The 22,734-nt window shown below is 33.9% G+C and overlaps 2 protein-coding genes across 3 annotated transcripts in view; both read right to left on the reverse strand.

Annotated features, from left to right (window-relative positions):
• The window catches only part of LOC126884634 (kinase suppressor of Ras 2), a 76,816-nt gene extending 69,495 nt beyond the window's left edge, over window positions 1-7,321 (reverse strand). The window contains exons 1-2 of the mRNA XM_050650693.1: window positions 6,956-7,321; window positions 2,026-2,299 (exon numbers count right to left, since the gene is read on the reverse strand). Of these exons, the coding sequence (XP_050506650.1) occupies window positions 2,026-2,299; window positions 6,956-7,105 (424 nt within the window). The 5' untranslated portion in view covers window positions 7,106-7,321. The remainder of the gene's footprint in view (window positions 1-2,025; window positions 2,300-6,955) is intronic.
• A 10,310-nt stretch (window positions 7,322-17,631) lies between these two features.
• Window positions 17,632-22,734, reverse strand: part of LOC126884636 (tRNA (uracil-5-)-methyltransferase homolog A) — a 51,933-nt gene continuing 46,830 nt past the window's right edge. For both annotated transcript variants that reach the window (XM_050650700.1, XM_050650699.1), the window contains exon 9: window positions 17,632-18,094. In XM_050650700.1, the coding sequence (XP_050506657.1) occupies window positions 17,673-18,094 (422 nt within the window). In that variant the 3' untranslated portion in view covers window positions 17,632-17,672. The remainder of the gene's footprint in view (window positions 18,095-22,734) is intronic.

A 22,734-nucleotide genomic window follows, 5' to 3' on the forward strand; every position in this document is an offset into this window, starting at 1 on the left:
TGGTAGACTAATGCAGTTAGTTCAGCTATGGTAGTTTCTTTATCCTCATATATCATGATGCCTTCATCTTTCTCTAGCATTAATATTTTGTAAAAAGTTTTTGAAGATATTCTTCTTTAGGCGCGATTCGATTGAGGGTAAAATTGTACATAAATCTGCGCGCCTGCGCACACAGACAGTATGTAGTTCCTTGCTAATCTTTCAAGATAGGTGTTTATGTATCTGTATCCGTGCAAATAAGCCATTAAAAGAATATATTAGTGTTGTTAGTAAATGTATTATTTATTATAATTCTTGTGCTTTTGGATTTGTGTTTCTCTGTAGTAAAATAATAAAATATTTACACTATTTGTCGCCGTGTTGTGTAATTATATCCGAAACTTACATGTAAATTAGAAGGACCTCGCTGGTGTAGTTGCTAGGGCGATAGCTCCGAGATTGAAATGACGCGGGTTCAAATCCTGGGCGATTCATATTTTTTTTTATTTTTGGTTGTTTTAATAAAAATTTTTTGAAAGTGGTAGATAAGAAAGTTAGTTTAATTTTTAAATAAAATACAAATAACCTGTTAAGTATATTTACTTCGTTGAAATTACCTATATAATAGAAGAATATCTTCTTACGTGCGTACAAAGTACACACACATTCTTTTTTTCAAGTCTTTTCTCTCACTTGACTCTATGTATTTGCCACCATAAAAATTGCATCCATGATAATGAATGGTACCCAAATCTTTATCCAAGTTCATCATAAATTCTCTTCAGTAGAGGCGTTTCATTGTCTCAATAATAACCTGATTCACATGTTGAGTGCAATTTAACATTGGTTGGAAAAAAACAAAAGAAATATCCATCGTCAGTCATTATTCAGAAGAAGCACATTTGTGGCAACTTTTCTTTCTTCAAATAAGACTACATCAGGAATGAACTTTTTATAGAACCAATCTTGGAAGATGTGACTAATTTAGTGGTTTCTTATTTTAAATATTTTAGAATTTGTGAAATTTGTCTATAGGATGTGGTTTAGGTGTTTATTGACATGGCTATAGTACAGCAGACTCTCTCTATAACGAACACGGATATTATGAGGTTTCGCTTATAACGAGGTACACTAGATGTCCAATAAAATTGCTATTGAGCTGTAACACCTCTATAACTGGGCATATTTGGTTATAACGAGGAAAAATGAAATCGAAGAATGTGTTTCTTTACCTGTTTTATGCACCTTTACGTGAATGTTTTACCTGTTTTAGCATAGTAATAGCTATAAATAAATACCCCAACTGCCTGTATACAGAAATGCCCAACATCTGTGTGCCTTTCAAGGCCAGTGCTGTAATAATCTCCACCGCATGTAATAAACTTCCTGTTTATCTATCGACCGATATTGAATATTGTAGGAAATTTACAATTTATGATGGCAAAGTCTTATTGTTAAGGTCAACCAACGACATCTAATAAACTACGTAAGAGGCATCAAAACATTTTAGTGGTGAAGAAGCTCATTTCGTGAAGAACCAGATATAAAGAGATCCGCTTATAACGAGGTAATTAGTACGCCATTTCAGTTCTTGTTATAGAGGGAGTCTACTGTATACTCACACTGAATAGTGGATATATATAACGGGCCAAGTGACAAAAAATCAATATTTCTCTTTTTTCAATTATAATGGTCTATGCCATGCAACAATGCCGTTAACCTGTATTATGGGCCAAGTGACAGTTGCATTGGAAACAGCTCTAAATAAATTCAACAGATAGCGTCTGCTGTTAAATATAGTATTCCGTTTCCTGGTAAACACTCATTTTTCTCGATTGTGTCTTTTTGTCACTTGCCCCTTATATCTATCCACTCTTCAAATGCTTTAAAATAATTTTTACTCATAATAAACAAACAGTAACAAATTCAAATTTGAAAGTTAAAATGGTAATATGTAATTCTATTTTTCCCTTTATGTGTTATTATTTCCATTCAACATTAATAAAACTAGTAAATCCCTTTCAAAACTATTTATTCTTTACTTACCTACATATCTTTTCAAATTGTGTAAAGCCCTGCATAATTTATTTAATTCTTCAGGTTTGGAACTTTTATCATTTAAAATAACTTTTAATTCATTATCTGACTTCTCTTGAAGTTCTTCAACTGAGGCGATCCTTTGACAGAGAACAAGTATGCTTGATTTATCTAAACCAACCACTTGTAACCATTGTGTCAGTGAGGGTATATGTTCTTCACAACCTTTTTTCAATTTTAATTTTATCACTAGCTGTTCTGAGAACATTGTAATAAGCTTGCCCTAAAAAACAATTATATTAGAACTACATAGTATTATTAATAAAAAAGTAAGATTTAAAAAATCGTCATCTATTTTTACACCTGGGTTAATGTTTAATCTCTGTGTATTAGAATAATTCACCCTTAAGTATTAACTAAAAGCCTTACAATATAATTATATTTAATTTATAATTCCTAATTCTTAAATATTAATAAGCTTAGTTGAACTGAGAAGAAGATATAATGATCATTGTATTATTGCATTCATAATGATTCACGCTGGTCAGCAATTTGTTATTGTTGATCATTAGGTTCTTTTTACCAGTGCCAGATTAACCATTAGGCAAAGTAGGCCATTGCCTAGGGGCCTCGGCCACAAAGGGAGCCTCACAGGTCCCAAAACGAAAAAATAATAATTAGAATTAAATAAAAAGTATATATCATACTATGTTGAAAAATTCAAATATCCTACAATACCATAAAAGTGATGATGGACATTAAGATGCATACTTTTGTTCACATAGAAAGCCTATTTTAGAATAAATGCCTAACGAATGCTGTTTGGCAGAAGGAACAGTACTACTGCCTGTCGGTCTGCACAGTTTCGTAGAAAAGTAGTAAGAGCAAGAGGAACAACTGAGTCAGTACCCCTCCCTACCCTCTCTACCAACCCATGCCTTTTGCTACATGTCAGGCAAATACAATGGTCTCCAGGCTCATTTATTTAAGATTAACTAATTTGTAATTTACATTCCTAGTGCTGCACACTAGTACTGAAAGTTGCGTTGGAGCAATATCGTATTTTAGGTTTCTTAAGTCTTTTAAGCTTCAAAACAACATTTTTGTTAAGTCTGTGTACAACTTTTTTTAAGCCTCTACCACTCTACCCACTGTTGGGAAGTTCTGATGCACCAAGAGCTATGTCTAAAGGTTACAACACCTTCAAATATGCTCTTCATACTCTTGCTGAAGATATTAATCAAAAAGTTGAAATAGTTCATGAGACTAAGTGTTTGTTGATAGAAATATCAAAAAAAGAAACATTCATAATAATGAGTTTTGTCAACACATTTAGAACCCATCAATGCTGTCAGTAAATATTTACAGAGAGAAGAGATTAACTCCAAATTTCAGTTCAGCTTCTAAATTCACTTAGTTCTTAAAATCCCAAAAAGATAATTTTGCTTAGGTACTAGGAACAATCGCGAACAAGGCCTGCAACCTACAGAATATTCCGACAAGAGTAGATGAAAGCGAGCAAGGAAACTACATTATGATGCCAATTCCAATGAAGTTTTTCTACAGGGTGGAGAAAAGTTAAAGATTAAAACATATCTACCACTTTTGGATAAGCTAATTACTGAGCTGAATAGTAGGTTGACAGCGTATGAGTCAGTGAATTTTATTTATTTAGTGTTTTGTGCTTTTCCAAAACTGACTGATACTCAAATAAAGGAATGTGCTTCAAAACTACATGAAAACTATCCTGATGATATTGAACCTGAAATTTAAGATGAACTAGTGCAGTTCAAATATTTTATAGCTCGGCTTCAAGACTTGCAGAGAAAACAATTTATTCCTGCTTCACAGTCATTTTGGGATATTTATGAGAACAAATTAAAATTAAAGTTTCCAATTTCATGACAATGACCACAAATTTTGTTTGAATCCACTAACCACAAACCACAGGTTTGACTCCAAATTGATTATCAATTTGGACAGCTAACAATATAAATCAAACAGGTGTATAAACAATTTTTATTAAATATTTTTGAAAACAATTTCCAGAGTGGAAGTTGAGATTGTCAATAACAAACAATATAAAATTAAATTTTTAGTACAACAAATTGTGATTTAATCCCACTTAAACAGAATATTTAACACTGTTTCCAGGGACACATTAATGGGTTAAATGAGAATTTCTGTAAAAATCTGATAGTTCTTAATTTGTTTCAGCAGTTTAAATTCCATTAAAGGTCCAAGTAGATGTTTATGAAGAAAAATATTCAAGGTCAAATGTCAAAAATCAATTTATTTCAAATTTCTTATGATCTATGCACTGCTATCAATTTATATGTATAAAACAAGTAGGTAAATTATATTTTGAAACAATGATTAATTAACTTAGTTATTAAAACAATATTAATTAACACATTGATCACCAGAGATAGTTTTAAAAAAAATTCTGGGAGCACATGTATATTTTCGTGTATTTTGTCTGACATATATGAGCGACGTAGCCTAATAAGCATTATTCGTGTTGGCCAAATATGTCCAACATGGTGATTAATGTGTTAAATAATTTAATGTCTGACTGGTATATTATTTGACAAATAATGTCATGATTTCGAAGTCAGTTAATTATAATATAATGCCCTAGGGCATTATTTTGAAAAATAACGCCCTAGGGCATTAAATTTAAATAACTAGTTACTTAAATACTGTCAAGTTGACAAATAATAACCTATGTATAACTATAGTTACCACAATTACGTTACGACTATTGCTGGTAAATGTACTTATTTAAAAACTAATAATTCAAAATTCATTCAAATTTTTTGCAATAATTTAGTCAGACATTAAACGTTGAAGGCACCACGGGTATTATAGATAATAACGCTTTCGTTCAACGTACATCCCTCGATATATACACCATTGACCTCAAGCGTTATTATCCTTATAATACCCTTGGTACCTTAATAACTATAATTTTTCATTATATATAATATCTTCCTTTGAAATAATACACTCTACTAAGAATTGTAAAGAAAAACAAAACAGGAGGACCTATTATTTAACACGTAGTATAAGAACTACACGTGGAAGATAAATGTTAGATTACGTTTGTCAATGAACTTTCTGAGATTATATCAATAGGACTATCAGTGAATTTAAATCAGCATTTGGAATATTATCATGTTTAATGTTATCAATTAGCACACATTAAAACATTATTTTGTTTACAAACAATTGAATCAGTTGTTTCAGAAACCTGATAGGTCCAAAAAAATCGATTTTTGTTTTTTTGCATTTTTACTATCCTTAAGGCGGCGCCAGATATGCGGTATTTGGCAATTACTGAACAAGTGCTTGCTAAATATCAAATATTTGAGTGCTCATGAAAGTGTCATTAAACGGCAAGCACCTTGCACCACATATCGATGGCTTAGTGTGGAAACCTCGTATCTCATTTTTTTTTGAAAATGACATTTTGGTGGTTTTAATTTGAAAACCTTGTATCTCACGATTTACAACTGTTAGAAAAAATCCAAATACACCAGACTTTTTTCTACAGCCGAAAAAAGAAACCACGTATATCAATTGCCCTCTTGATTTAGTGTGAATACCACGTATATTTATAACCAAGAATTTGGCACTTAATTTGGAGTGTTTGTTTAAGAAATTCGACTTGGAGAAATGTTTTTTTGTAAACAACAAAAGGTCCGGCATAAAAAAACATTTTATAAACCTTAAATCAAAAGATTTGTACTGTATCAACCTAGTATTTGGAGATGTGCAATAAGCTATGAAAAATGAAAACCTCGTAAATAATCATGAACACAACCTCATTTTAGATGAAAAACACGTATATCAAGATATACGAGGTTATCATAGTTACTTGGGCAAAGGCTCTATATACTGCAAGGATATTTACGTGTTTTTCATAGTTAATATTTGTATTTTTCAATTTAATAGCAACATTTAACACTTTCAGCTCTCAGCCAAGATCAAATATTTGTCTCAATGTGCTCAAATTAAAATACGTAACAGTAGTTTTTGTTTTTAGATTATATTATGCAAAAAATCAGTTTTTTGCCTCTCCTGTAAAATTGTAATTTAATGAGATACGAGGTTTTCACACTAAGCCATCGATATTCGAGATTTGTTCGAGATTCACCACAGCGAATATTTGTTTACTTTGAAGTGTTGAAAAGATCGACAACATAAGGGAACACGACAAATATTCGACAAGCACTAAAATTGGTAAATGCCAAATAGCAAGCAACCCCTCCACACTAATAGGCAAATAGCAAGCACTTGTTCAGTATTTGCCAAATACCGTATGTCTGGCACCGCCTTTAGATACAGAGTCACATGTTTCAAGAAAAACAGTTTTTTCTAAAATGAAAAACCCGATTTAATGTTCTAAATGACCCTACAGAGTGGAGAAATTTTTTGTGTATCAAGAAAAACACAGCAACCCTGAGATGGTGTAGGTTGGATGGTGGTGGTTTGTCCCTTTCCACAACTTTGCTTTTTTGAACATGTAGGGTTTCAGAAACGACTGATTCAATTGTTTTAATCATAAGTTCTTTATAGACATACTTCTTCCATAATAAACATTGATATTTAAAATCAAACTAGTATTTACAAGTCAAATAAGGAGAGGAGCTTTTTAAAGATCAGATTAAACTTTCTGTATTTGTATTATGACTAACTTGCATAATTTTGACAAGGTATCTATACATAAATATGGTACTTCCTTTTTATTTGCTAATAAAACAAATACGATACGACAAGTACAATTCTAAACTTAAACAGCAAAAGTAAGGAGAACGTTCGAATCAATGAATGCAATATTGGGAAAGGCTGTTGTGAGTATATGAAAACATCAATTAAAGTAACTAATTTATACAGGATATTCATATCAAAGCAACAGTTTGGTAAGAAGCATTACCTCTAGGGTTCGTATTTCTTGTTGAGTTAGTTCTGCACTTGTAGCACATTGTGTTCTCAGTCCTTCTAAACGTTGAGCAGAAACATCAATCATAGATTGGATCATATGAAGGGTTTTTCGAACTTCTTGATCTGACCCCTCATCAGCCATTACAAATATCACAGTACTGTTACAACTTAATATTTACAATTATCAAAACAATATTTACATATCAAATATACTTTTTTACAAATTACATTTAACTTTCTGCGTTTTCTGTCAATCATCTTTCACCATTTGAAGGTTTGTTCATTTTGCATCACAAAAATATTCTGTTTTGTTTTTGCTCTTGATTTCTTGATGTCTGACATATTACAGTTTCTTTCCCTGTCTAAAATTGACACTCCAGATTCCAGATTTTCGTGACTTCTGTATAAATAGTTGCATACATTTCTTTTGGTTTCGACTTGAAGGATAGACGTCAAGTTTTATTTTTTAGAAAAATCTTAAATCATCGCGTTAAAATTGTTATAAATTAAGTAATTATACTGTAGATATAGTTAGTTAGTGTTTGAACATTAATTTAGTAGTTAATTTAAAAGTTAAAACGGGATAATACGTTAGTAGTGAATTAGAAATACTAAGGACTTTTCTGTAAGTTTTGCCTTTATATAATCATAGTAGCAGTAGTATAGTAGAGTAGAGGCTGGCTTAGGAGATGGACACTAACTCTCCCGGCCCCCCTGACAAAGGGGGCGGGATCTATGCTTTGCTTTCATTGAACTCGCAAAATTTTTTAAATTCCATACACATGCTAGCCCCGAGACATAAAAATAACATTAATTTAATAGAAAAAGAACTCTGTGCTTTAAAAAATAAATTCCAAAACGATCAGATCATGTTAACAGAAGTTAATAACTTATCATCTAGGATTGAAAATATTAGTAGAAGAAAAGTTGAATACAAGGACACTGACTTCGGCCCATTCCTTATTATGATAGAGAGTGACAAGGGAAAAGCAGGAAATATCCATCCTATGGATATTGGGAAAGTATTTCATACAATGGGTACGACTGGAATTAAAGAAATTAGTAGAAAAGGCATGAATAGAATTGGAGTAATTTTTAACACCTCCAAACAGGCAAATATGGTACTAAATAGTACAGAAATCCTTGAGAAAGGATTTCTTGCTTATATACCTCAAAAAATGCTAACATCAAGGGGTATTATTAGAGATGTAAGTATAAATATTTCAATGGAAAACATAGTTAACGACAGTAAATTACAAAAAAACGTGAAAATTATATCGGCCAGAAGACTTAACAGAAGAGTTTTAGATAGCAGTGGGACCGTTACATACATTCCAACAGGAACTGTACAACTACTCTTTGACGTAAGAACTCCCCCTAAAGAAATAATCATATATTCAAACTTGGTAACAGTAGATCCATACATCCCTCCTGTACAGCAATGCTTCAAATGCCTAAGATTTGGGCACTCACAAAGACAGTGCAGGGGAAAAGCAAGATGCCCGAAATGTTCCGATGAACATACAGTACAAAGCTGCACAGTTTCTGTACCAAAATGCCTATACTGCGATCTTGATCACCTTGCCACAAATAAAATTTGCAAAGAATTCGAAAGACAGAAAAAGATAAATGAAGTAATGGTCTTCCAAGATCTCACCTTTTTTGAAGCTGCCAAGCTGTTTCCCCCAATTAAGGAAAAGCCAGAGAATTCGAGAATGTTTCAGAGGAGAAGTAGGGATTTTCCTTCTTTACTATCCAGCTCACCCAGAGCATTTACTCAAGCACTTCAAAAATCCCCATCCTCCACTCCCCATTTCCAGAGTCAAAGTCATGTGGTCCCAGTTAAAAGGAAAAATAAAGTAATTCTTAAAGACATTAGTTATGACAAAGAGGCGCATAAAGCTCTATTAAATGAGGATCTAAGCAGAAATTTACCTAGATTACCGATTTTAAACAAATTAAATGATTCACAAAAGTATACGGGATCACAAGGCCCAAGTTTTGCACTCTCATTAACAAGCAATCGTGTACATTCTCAGGATAGTGTATTTTCAAAAAACGTTGATTTAACCTCTGATAATAATATGGATTTTGCAGGTTTTGATGAGTCACATAATACATCTAATTTTAGTAAAAGTAGTGTTGACTGAATTTTCATTTATTTCTTACAGATAATATAATATATTATTTTTTATATTAAAAATAAAAAAAAATAATAATAGTAACAAATTATATATATAGTTATGATATTTAATATTTTGCATTGGAATATTAATGGTTTCTTTAACAATAAGCAAGATCTAATGGTGTTTCTTAACGAATACGATGTTAATATCATTCTTCTAAATGAAACACATCTGAAATTTTCACAGCACTTGCATATTCCCAATTTTTACTGCTATAGGGATGATAGGATTGATGGATGGGGTGGAATAGCTGTACTTATTCATCAGTCTCTGGCAGCTGATAGGATAGACATTTCACATATTCACTTGCCTGAAAAATGGCAGGCTATCATTATCAAATTTGAAAATTTTTTTATTATAGGATCGTATAAGACACCAGATGTTCGTTTTCGTAAGGAGATCTTTAGAGAATTGGTTCAAATGTGTGATAAACCGTTTTTCTTCATAAGTGACTTGAATTGCCAACATTCTTTATGGGGTTCATCATCTAACAATCCGAACGGTAATCGTCTTGCAGATCTTTTGGAGGAGGATAACTTGTGTTTTCTCAATACGGGTGAGGCGACAAGAATCTCACCGCCTGACTCAAACAGTGTCCCTGACGTAGCTATAGCATCTCCAGGTTTGGCTGTGGACTGCCTCTGGGAAGTTTTTCCAGAGATAGGAGCAAGTGATCACTTTCCTTTTGTAGTGTGTTACGGGCAGGATAGAAATAGTCCCCAAGGAAATGACCCTCTTCAAGATCGCAGTATCTTTAATGTGAAAAAAGCCAATTGGGAACAATTCAACCAATATATTGAGTCTAACATTAACAACATCCCTAATGAGTCTTACACAGATTTTCAAAACCTAATATTAGACGCAGCAAACAGGTTCATCCCTAAGAAAAAGCGTGTTAGATTCCATAAACCACAATTACCTTGGTGGGATGAAGAGTGTTCAGTTTTAATTAAATCAAAGAGGGAGGCAGTCAAGAAGTTCAAACAGGTACCTTCTTTAGAAAACTTCATTAATTTTAAAAAAATTAGGGCACATTGTAAAAAAGAACTTAAATCCAAAAAGAAAAAATCATTTGTTGTGTTTTGTTCCACAATTTCACCTGATACTCCAATATCAGTAATGTGGAGAAAAGTGAGAAGTTTCCATAAGGCTTTCACTAAAGCCTCAGTTAGAACTCCTAGTAATTCATCGTTAGGGGAGGAAATGCTTTGTTCATTGACTCCACCTGTATTTGAGGACATTGCGTCTCACCCAGTGAAATCTAATACTATCGAGTGTGAACTCTTCACTTTAAACGAACTTTCATTGGTTTTGGTTGAACGAAAGGATACTGTGCCGGGCCAGGATGGTATAACATTTTCTATGTTGCAACATCTTCCAGAGTCAGCCATCAAGTTCCTGTTAAAATTTTTCAATTTATGTTTAAAGGAGGGAATGCATATTCCCACTCAATGGAAATCACAAACAGTGTGTTTAATTCCCAAACCCAATAAAAATATAAATTGTCTTTCGGGCTGGAGACCAATCGTTTTATCATCGTGTGTTAGTAAACTTTTAGAGAACATGATAAAAATAAGGTTAGATTGGTATGTAGAACATTTTATGATCCTATCGCCTTTCCAGACTGGCTTTCGTAAAGGTAGAGGGGTGTCTGAAAACATAATTCATCTGGTCAATGAAATCTCAATGAATATCTCAAAAAGGAAACCAGCAGCTGCTGTTATGTTAGACATTTCTTCTGCATATGATAAAGTGTCAATCATCCAATTATTGGACGCTTTGGGAGATCTCAATTTGCCATGGTTACTTATTGAATTGGTTAAACATTTATTGACTAATCGTTTGGTGTCTGTTCGTGATCCTATTTCCTTAAATCTGCTAGGACCAAGAACTACCAATGTGGGCCTTCCTCAGGGTTCCCCTTTGAGTCCAGTACTATTTAATATTGTCATCAATATAATTTCATTTTGTGTTCCAGAGGATGTTCTAATTACTCAGTATGCAGACGCTGTTGCCCTCTATTGCTCCGGCAACAGCTGGGTGGATGTTGTGGAAAAATTGAATGGTACAGTAGAAAGTATTTCTAATAAACTTCATGATATGGGAATGTGTCTGTCATCTAGCAAGAGTCAAGCAATTTTTTTTGATAGAAATAGGAATAATATTCCGAATTTACTAATATCAGTGAATAACACACGTTTAGATTGGAAACAAGAAGTTTCTCATTTGGGAGTTATTCTAGATAGTTCCCTTTCTTGGAGAAGTCAAATTGAAAAGATGGCATTGAGGGCTTCCAGTGGAGTCAATATTATTCGTTGTTTGTGTCGAACTTGGTGGGGAGCACATCCTGCAACTTTACTCACTCTATATAAGGCATACATTAGATCACATCTTGACTATGGATCCATTTTTCTGGGAGGTTGTGCACGTTCTCTACTTGCAAAATTGGATAAGGTTCAGTATAGAGCTCTTAGAGTGGTGGGGGGATTTATGAGGTCTTCTCCAGTTCATATAATTTTGTCAGAGTGTGGAGAAACACCGTTAGATCTCAGAAGAATATGGCTAGCATCTAAATTCATTTTAAAAGTAGTAGCCTATGACAACCCAATATATGCCTCAATTGAGCAATTTCACAATGTCTTTCTGGGTTACTTTAGTTTTTGGAGAAGAAAATATTTCCCACCAATACTGGCTGCTTTCCAGAATACTTTACATGAAATTCATGAGGTAGCACATAGCTCCTTATTTCCTTGTCACTCCTTTCCACTTAATATTCAGATTTCTCCTATGGCTTATGAAACTGTCAATATGGGCAAAGAAGCAAATAACCAAACCAAGTTTATGGAATGGTACCTCAATAACTGGTCGGAAAGCATAAACTTATTTTCACAGATGGATCCAAAGATAAACAAGGTAATGTAGGTATTGGGATATACCTTAACGAGAGAACACAGTTAACAGCAAGATTACCCTCCGCTAATTCAATTTGCTCAGCAGAAGTATTTGCCATTAAAAAAGCATTAGAGTTAATCCAACAGAATAATTTTACAAAGTGCCTCATCTGTAGTGATTCTAAGAGTGCTCCAGAAAAAATCACAAGATCAAGCTACAAGGCGGCAATAGACTCACAAACTCTCCAACTAAAACAAAAACTATGTGAATTTGATGAACAACATAGAGAAATTAAATTTGCATGGATTCCAAGTCACACTGGAATTATTGGGAATGATAGAGCTGACCATCTTGCGAATCTTGGAAGAAAGCTGCCCATTAGTGGAGAACCAAAGGCCTCCTTTAAAGATTTTCAAATGAAATATAAAGAAAACCTATGGATCGGTTGGGAAAATCGATTCCAACAAATAGGACAGGCAAAAGGAATTACTTATTGCTCACAAGTTACAGTACCATATAAAAAGGCATGGTTTACAAAATTTCCCAACCTGGGGAGAGGTATAATCACACAAATGTGTCGTATGAGAAGTGGACATTGTAGTGTTCCTGTACATTTATTTAGATTGAAGGTAGTGAATTCAAACCAGTGTTTATGTGGCAGTGTAGGAACTTTACAACATGTTTTATTGGAATGTACTAGGTTCCAAAGAGAGTCCCAGTTGCTTAGAAGGGAACTACAAGGTGATCCGACATTAACTGATGTGTTGTTTAAAAATTTAAACTCAAAGACATTAATCGCAGTGCAAAAGTTTTTAACATCAACAATGACTCGTGTGTAGCTTGCTTAAAAACTTTATGACTTTATGCTTGCTTGCAATGCATGTGCTTTGTGCTTAGTGCGGTTTTGCGTGGTAGTACTAGAACTAGACCATTAATAGTAGAACTTTAGTTATGGAACTTATAAACAATTACAAAGTTTTTTTTTATCTCTTAATATTTCAGATTCAGGAGCTATGAGCTTAAGCCCAGATGTACCTCAGGTACGGCTCTTGAATATTCAAGTCTATATTCACGGATCCTGGCCGGATAGCCCTGGCAGCTAAGGCCATTCAAATGAAGAGAAGAAGAAGAAGTTGCATACATTGTGGTATCAAACATTTGAATTTTATACAGTATGATGCAAAAGTTTGGAATAAATTAATTATTTCAGAAACGGAGGCAACGAAAGCAGCGAGAATATCTGGTGTCCTGAGGGATATAATCTGGCGGAATAAAATATATAAGCACCGAAAGCAAAATCCGCATTTATAAGACATGTGTTAGACCCGTACTTAACTGACATACGCAGCTGAGACAAGGGCCGAGACAACAAAGACGAAACAAATAATAAGAACAACAGAGATGAAAACCCTAAGATCCATATAAGAGGCATCACACTCAGAGATAGAATACGCAACGAAGACACATTGAGAGAGCTAAGGCGTTCAAGACGTAGTGAGATGGACAAGAGCACGACGACGCATGTGGAGATGAGACCACGTAAATCGGATGGATCCTGAACGTATGGCGAAATGGGCGAAAACACAGAAGCCTAACACCAAGCCACCCATAGGAAGACCCAAAAAAACGATGGTACGAGAGCTGGAGCTCCGGATCGCAGCAGACTCTGTAACAGAAGAAACAGGATGACATAGTCTAGAAGAAGAGAAACAGAGGGTTAAGCAAAATTATTCACTTATTATGTACTTATTGGTAGGTAGTTAAGTATGATGCCAAAGTATTGAATACATTAATTATTTCGAAACCAGACGACATTTAAAAATTAAAATTGACGTGTTTTAAGGTTTTTTAAAGTCGTCTGTTTCTGAAATAGTGAAATTTATTCCATACTTTTGCATAATACCGTATTATAAATATTAACCTTGCTGGGCTGTGGAATGACTTCGACGTGGTGGAGGGGCCAAGTAATTGGTCTTGGTTTCTACTAATGTGGGGGAGCACGACCGATGAAACCAATAATAATCCAACTCTCGTTCGGCGCCCTAGCGAAAAGCAAGGCCCTCACTACCACCTTCTAAGTTTGCTCAGTCACCAAATCGTCAACGACCATGCAGGACATTCAAACATACATCAGACCTGAACTCCGAGTTCATCAGAGAGCATCGAGCATCATCCACTCCGTACCCATTTTTTATCCATTCCATCATCCCCACAGCACAGTGTAGAGTAACAGCAATACTGAAAAACATCGTGGTGTACAAGCGTCGCTGTGGCTACTGCTACCGGAGAAAATCATGACAATTTAATAGGAGTAAATTGTGGTTTACTCGTAGGTTTATCAGCCACCGTGACCAGGGGATGAATGGCTACACGGTAGTCACCATCGAAGGGTGCTCTAGTGAACAAGGTGAACGCACGAGGAGTGAAAAGCCTTAGCTGGGTAAGGGAGCACTGCCCAGCCGAATAAAAACAACTTCCCAATGTCGTAGGACGGTATTGTAAATAGAAAAAACAATAGACACAACCTAACGGTAAGACCTGCTGATGAGGAAACGGCAGTAAAAATGAAAATAGAAACAGAAAATATTGGGTAGCAAAAGCGGAGGTCTTGATCTTGGAGGTTACTCAAGGAAAAAATGATAAGGAAAGTTGAGGATTACCGTTGACGACAGGCACTATGTAAGAAATATATAAAACATCAAGAACATTTATTAGTGGACATGACAAAAGAATACTTAACCACAAAGGTGGAAATAAAGATGATTCAGAAGCTGTACAAGTCAACGAATCGAATGAATGGCAAGATGCAGTCGTGTAAAGAAAACTCCAGTGAATAAGCACAGTGAAGATGAAAGAAATGGGGAGGCAAGCGAATGAAGGAGATATCAAGAAAGATATAAACATTATTGCCACCCTATAAAAAGGGATAAAAAGGAGAAGTGTGTAAGATATGCTGAAGCTGAAGAAGAGTGACCTAAAACAGGATACAGAATAACTAAAATCGCAAAAAGAAAAATAGCTCTAACAGGGACAAAGATATAATTATAACAGCAGGATAACTATACCGCGCAATGAGTTGAATGCCATACTGGCTTGAGCAGAACAATAAAGGAATGTAAAAGTAGTAAGGACTACTTCCTTAATACATCTTAATCTAGGAGAGGAAGAAGCACATTAAACACAACGGTGACATATGTGACTCCTATCGAGGAAGGAGACGCAGATAATTTTGATGCGGTAATGAATCTGGCTAAAGACATAAAATAAGTTAAGGTAAAGGAGAACAAAGGCCAAGACTTGTTCGGCATAACCATAACTAGACAAGATATGGCTTGGGAGAATTACAGAAAGGCACTAGGAATATCTACAGGATGTGAGGGTGACATTACTACAGTGCTTCCAAATCTAAAATGAAAGACAGAATGGGGAAACATATTTTGTCCTTTTTGGTACACGTAAACTCATCACCAATTAGCATAAATCCACTGGTAGATAGTGCAAACTCATCACCGCCATAAAAACAGGATTTTAAAATAGACCGGAGAGACTTGCACACTGATCACTGGCCTACCTGCATCCCGTGGCAGGTAAAGTCCATAAAATGACCTTTGGCAGTTTTTAAAAGCAAAGAAACTGTGCTTGAGCATATAGGTGCAACTTATAAATAAAAAAAAAGAATGTGTGTGTACTTTGTACGCACGTAAGAAATTATTGTATACTTCTATTATATATGATTTTAACGAAATAAATATACTTTCAACTGGTTATTTGCATTTTATTTAAAGATTAAACTAATTTTTACTTACTACTTTCCAAAAATTTTTATTAAAACAATAAGAAAAATAAAAAAAATTAGAAAACACACGGGAATTCGAACCGGGGACCTCTCGATCTCCGGTCACGCGCTCTACCACTGTGCTATACTCTCTTTGCTTTGACACGTTACAAGATTTCTCATACATACTGACAAATTTAATAGACCAAGTGAAGTATACAAAAATACTTTAAATATACTTACTATTATTATAAAATATCTTATTCCCGAGGAAGACAAATCCAAAGATACAAAAATTATAATAAATATATTTATTTAAACTACTTCGTCTAGAATAAATATATTTACTAAAATCACTAATAATATATTCTTTTCACGCACACCTTATTTGCGCTATAATATAAAGATGTAACGACTAACATACTGTCGGTGTGCGCATGCGCCAGGGAATGTAAAAATTCACCCTCGTGCCTAAAGAAGTATAACTTCAAAAACTTATAGAAAAATTTGAGCATTAAACAGAAACTTGGTACAGAGGGAAGGAAATACATTGACAATTCGGGATTTAGCGAGGGACAAACGGAAGTAACGGTCAACACGAAAGCAACCGAGACATGGAATAGAATAGGTTTAGATTTCTAGTTCTTTCATCAATTGCTCTATATACCGGGTGGTGAATTGGAAAACGAGCCATAGGAAACTCAATGTAAAATTCTAAATTGTTGAATTCCTGCTTCCCTAATTATTTTACATCAAAACTGATGAGAAACTATTTGTAGAGGATTAAAATCTGTATTAAAAACAAAAGTTAAAATTGTTCTACGATTTAAACAGAGTGCAAAATTTTGAAAAATAGAATATATTTGCCATACCTAAGTAAGTGCGTAAAAGTAAGGCCACACGTTACTATTTCTGACAGTACGCAAACTATTGACTGAATAAAACATCTTTATTATTACTACTTTCTCCTCAACTGAGGACATACTATATTATTATTATACTCCGGTAATAGGGCTTTTCATCGATTGTCATTTTTTTCGAGCTTCTGTCATATGTCACATAATTTTAATATATCTACGTCGTACGTCTTTGGTTTGTATCATTGGTATATACCAATAACGTATGACGTAGATATAGTAATATTATGTGACACATGACAGAAGCTCGAAACAAATGACTGTGAATGAAAAGCCCTATACTATATTATTTATCTATGGTTCAAAATATTGTTAATATAATAATTTCATTGTGACCGAAGGCAACCTTATACACATTCTTGCACTGTGTGTGGCATAAATTTGGCAAATACTTTGATAAAATTTATTATATTTTACAAAATTTTGGAATGTGTTAAATTCGTAGAACAATAATTTTAACAATTGGTTTCAATAAAGATTTCAATCCTCTACAAATAATTTCTCATGTCTTTTGATGTAGAATAATTAGGGAAGCAGGAATTCAACAGTTTAGAATTTTACATCGAGTTTCCTATGGCCCGTTTTCCAATTCACCACCCTGTATATCTTTCGGTGCTCTGGAGTGATATATTGCTTTAGTTATTTAATTTTTATTGTTTTATCGAAGAATGGGCCTACCATACTTTTCCTGATATTACTGGAGCTAGCTTACGATTCGCCGTCAATATTTGCTACGTATTCTGATTAGCTGCAAACCTTGAGGTTTGCTTTCTAGGTACCATTTTCCCGAATTCACCAAATTTTTAAAAATTTTCTGGAGTTGTCTTAATTTTTATTTGAGTAATTTTAGTTTAAGTATAGACGTCATTAAAGAAAAGGGAAAAATAAAACGAAAGTCAACAATTTTATAATATAATTTCTAAAAAACAATTATAAGTGTTAAATTTTTTGTTCAACAGGATGTTGTTCTTCATTGCTTTGATTTTCTTCGTGATTACTCTGTACCGTTTCAGCTTCACCAATTTGCTCTCTGTTCTGTAATTCCTCGTGATTACTCTGAACCATATCAGCTTCATCAGTTTGTTCTTTGTCCTGCAATTCCTTTTCGGCATTTTCTTTCATAAATTGTTCCTTAAGTTTACTCCACCTTTCAAAGCTTATAACAAGTTCACAATGTTTGGTATATGGAAACAAATCAACGGCTACGGCACGAGTGGGTACTAACGGATCACCAAGTACTTTCTTGGATTCTGATCTACCAAAATCGACAAAATTTTCAAAAGCTGCGTTAGGGTTACACGAAACATAAACAACTTTCTGAATTTTTGGAATTTTTCGAATGTGAAGAATTCCATGCTTATCTGAAAAAAGCCGTTAGGAAAATGTTATTATATACAGAGTGAATCAAAAGTCTGGAAACGTCTAATAATCTCTTAAATGGCTTGAAATTTGATAACACGTTGCCAGATTTACCATTTTTCTGATATCATTAGTCACTTTGGTTTTTAAATAGAACACCCTGCAAATTGTAACTTTATTGAATATCAGTTGAACTCAACCGTGTACAATACTTTCGATTTTATGTAGTCAGGTACAAAAGATAAAACAAAAGCTTAGAAACGCCTAATCATCTCAATATTTTTTTAATTTTCTTGATTTAAACTATGTACAACTAAATTTGAACATAATAATTAAAATCAACTATTTTCAATGGGAAATAAGCCACAATTTTATCAAAAAAATGATTTTATTAACGTTTCGACGCCCAAGTCGGGTGTCGTTGTCAAAATATAAAATAATACTAAATTAAATAAAAATGTTGTTGCTTAGTAAAAAATTCTTCTAATAATTTATTTAATCCGACTCATTTATATCGTCCCAGGAACGCAGCTCATCAATATTGGCAATATCATTTTAAAGTCTTCTATTTTAAAATGTATAATAATGTCTGAATTGCCGATATAAATGAGTCAGATTAAATAAATTATTAGAAGAATTTTTTACTAAGCAACAACATTTTTATTTAATTTAGTATTATTTTGTATTTTCACAACGACACCCGACTTGGGCGTCGAAACGTTAATAAAATCATTTTTTTGGTAAAATTGTGGCTTATTTCCCATTGAAAATAGTTGAGTATAAAAATGCCACAAGGAAATAGCTTCAGAACAACATAATAATTAAAAGTTGCTAAATTAATGTCTACCTAATCAAATGTTTACATGCCCTCCGTTTTTAATTTGACAGTATCCTATACGATGGTAGAATCAGAGACATGTTAAGGATAGACCTGGCTAGTCATATGCCACGCAATGCATCGAAGTGTAACGCCGACATAGGATTGAGTGGTCTAGCCATCTTTGTCTGTGAGATGCGCGGGATCGCTTGGTTAAAAGAGATAACTAGACCACCGATCGACTGTTTCCATGCTGTTTCAGCGTTACTCTTTTTTGGTGAGTATGCCGTGTCTACGCTTAATATGCCAATGGGTAGAATGCGTCTATTACACTTTTTCATGTAGAAATTAAAGATCGATTCGCATTTTACGGAACGTCAACGTCCCGTCACATACCGGTAACGTTACGTGAAAACTGTCGCTCATTCACACTATAGGTGCCTCGTGCTGTGGTGCAGTAACGTTCACCAAGGTTTATCACGTCATTTAATTATAACAAAAAGTTAAGCGATGAGCAAATTAACCCATTAGCGCCCAGCGTCCTCGTTTGAGGACGGTTTGTTTAGGTGGGGATAAAATAATTTCTGGGTGAATATTTTGTGATTGCCTACCTTAGTGGTTTAGTAGAAGCACTATCGTTAGGCGTAAGTTAGGTTAAATCCACAACTTGCACAAAAAAATACAAAAATGACTACCCAGTAAAAAACGTTAAAAAAATTATAAGAGTATTATACGTCCTCAAATGAGGACGCTGGGCAATATCATATATTTTGTGTAAAAAGTCGACATTGGCATTTTTAGTACCTAACTAATTATTTTCTTCGATTCTAGGATGAGACAAAAATATTTATTAGAGAAAATTATTAGAGAAAACCGAACTGCAAAGTGTCCTACCAAACAATAAAAATACCTAGAACAGAAGGCTTGAGGTGCATATGGCTGGTGCTTTGACAACAACAATGCAGTAAATGTGTTTTTATTGGAACCAATTATGAAACGGTTTTTCTCACCAGCCAAGTTCAACAATGAAGTAAAAAGGAAAAAAAGAAAGTACAAATTTCCCAACTATCCGCTATTTCCAATATATGGGTGGCGTGGATCACCATGACTGGTTGTAAGAAAAATACCATATCTGTAAGCGAGCTCGCATACCGAAGCAATATCCTATATCGCATGTGGCATGCATTGCGAAAAGATACGCACTGAGTGTCACATCTGGTTTTCGGTGAATCTTCGGTGACTTTCGGTGGAATTTCGTTCACCGAAAACCAGATGTGACACTCAGTGCGTATCTTTCCGCAATGTATGTTATGCGATGTAGGGATATTGCTTTGGTTTGCGAGCTCTCTAAGAGGAAAAAAATGGTATTGGTGTCTTATTACACGAATGATAGATATGGCTATGGTAAATCGGTGCGTGCTATACAACATAATACATAAGGGAAAAATATATATTCATCAAAGAATTTAGGCGACAAGTAGCTTATTCATATCTAAAAATTGGACATGACGTAAGAATAAGCAAAGGTCGTCCATTTAGTCTTCCATGTACATCAAGAAGCAATATCTCTGAAGACATTAGATATGATAGTAAAAACCACACTGTAGCAAAACGAGAAAAATAACGAATATGTCAAAATCGAAACTCTACGTCAAAACCGCGAACATATTGCCAGAAATGTAAAGTAACGCTTTGCGTGTCGATTTGTTTTGAACAATTTCATAAAAAAATATAGGATTTATATAAACATTTTTGTTGTAATATGAATATAATTTGAATATAATTTGAAATAGTATGTATATAATATGAATATAATTTGAAAAACTACTAAATAAACTTATTTTGCTAAACTAAATTTTGTCTTTAATTTCATAGTAATTGAGCCCAGCGTCCTCAAATAAGGACAGTTGTTTTTTCAAAAATTTGAAAACAAAAAAACAAAAACTTTGATAGGACATCATTTTGTACCTCGAAATATATTACGAAACAAAAAATTACGTTAAAAATGCAAAAAGAAATTATTTGGGCGTTAATGGGTTAAGCAAAACAAAATTAGCAGTAATTGCAATATATTGGACGAAGAGGAGCAGGCAAGCAACAAACCTAAGAAAACGTTGTGAGTACGAAAGACATTTTTTAATATAAAATATGTAGGGGACTAGGTACCATACATTGTTTAAAGAACTATGGTCGGTCCGTGATGGGACGTTGACGTTCCGTAAAATGCGAATGGATCTTACGGACCTTTATATGGATCCATCGAAAATAATTATTTGACTTAGCTCTGCAACACTGCTGGTTTCGTTTTCTAAATTCTACTTTTCAAGTATTCCCAAAAAATAATCCTCAAGATTTAAATTGGGTGAACGAGGCGGCCATGTAATACTACCTAATCTACCAATCCATCGTCCGGCAAATGTCTGATCTAATAACGCCCGTTACACCAAAATGAGCTGGAGCTCCGTCTTGCTGAAACCACATATCATTAAAATTGACTCAAAACTTGTTTTTCAGAGCTGGTACAATTTCATTTCTAAGTAGCATTTCATAATTATCGCTTGTTAAATTTCCTCTATAAAAAGACCAATTAACTGAGTACCCACTATACCCGACCATACATTTAATGTTTGTGGCCTCTGAGTATGGTTTTCATGTATTCCAGTGTGGATTTACCCCATCATTACCTTACTAAACTGCAATCTACGGTCGTAGTCATCTTCATTTCATTCTTGCAACAACTGGGTTTTGTAGTGTTTAAATGAATTCTTATGTAATATACGAAATATTGAAGAATGACCTACATGTATTTGTGCATTTCTTAACTAATGATGGTCATTAGACAAGCGAATTATTAAGAGATGGTGACTAAAATTGTATAGGGGTCATTCCATTTCAAATCACTCAATTTTGGAGTAAAAAAAATTTTGGACCTCCGATTTGTCTGAAAATTGGTATATAGCTTCTGCGTGACGTCAAATAAGATATTTAAGGTCAAAAAATTTTCTTCTTCTTTTTTTCTCAAAATGTTATTTTATGCCATTTTACAGTGATTTGGTGTTTATTTATACAAATTTGCATTTTCTATCGTCAAGTATCAATGGAATGCATAATATTTTAATAAAAGGGACTCAAAAATGTCATTATATGGCATTATAACAAGTTACTTTGATTCAAAACAAGCTTTTGATCAAATTTTATAGTGTAGAAAACGTTAAAATACCGTTTTTTTTTACATTTTTCTCCATTCCCAAAATACATCATAATCGATTTGGCTGAAAATTTGCCCACAGAGAGACAAAACATAGGACTTTAAGTGGTGAGAAGGATTTGAATTATATTACAATACCAAAAAAGTTACACGCAATATTATAGTCAAAAATATAGGCGTCTACTGTAAGTACAATTAACTCGAAAATATCGACCTCACGACAAAAATTGTTAAAAGGAAATTGTAATAATTGTAAATATGATTTATTTGGAACAATTTCAGTTCCCACCATTTTTGTCGAAAAGTTCAAAATGGCGGAGATATTGAGCAAAACAGGTTCTCCTTTAAAATCAAGATGGCGGCTAACGTAACGGAGGAATTCATTCTTGATTTTAAATTTAGGCTACTATTGACTCCCCTAAAGATCAGAAAAATAAAATTTTGGGCAGCTCGGCATTCAAGGTCAAATGCTATCCCGACTGGACTAATATATACTTTTGAGTCTGATATTACTGCATGTTACTTTTTTGGTATTATAATATAATTCAAATCCTTCTAACCACTTAAAGTCCTATCTTTTGGCTATCTGTGGGCAAATTTTCAGCCAAATCGATGAT

The sequence above is a fragment of the Diabrotica virgifera genome, chromosome 5 (genome assembly GCF_917563875.1).
Source record: "Diabrotica virgifera virgifera chromosome 5, PGI_DIABVI_V3a".
Lineage (NCBI taxonomy): Eukaryota > Metazoa > Arthropoda > Insecta > Coleoptera > Chrysomelidae > Diabrotica > Diabrotica virgifera.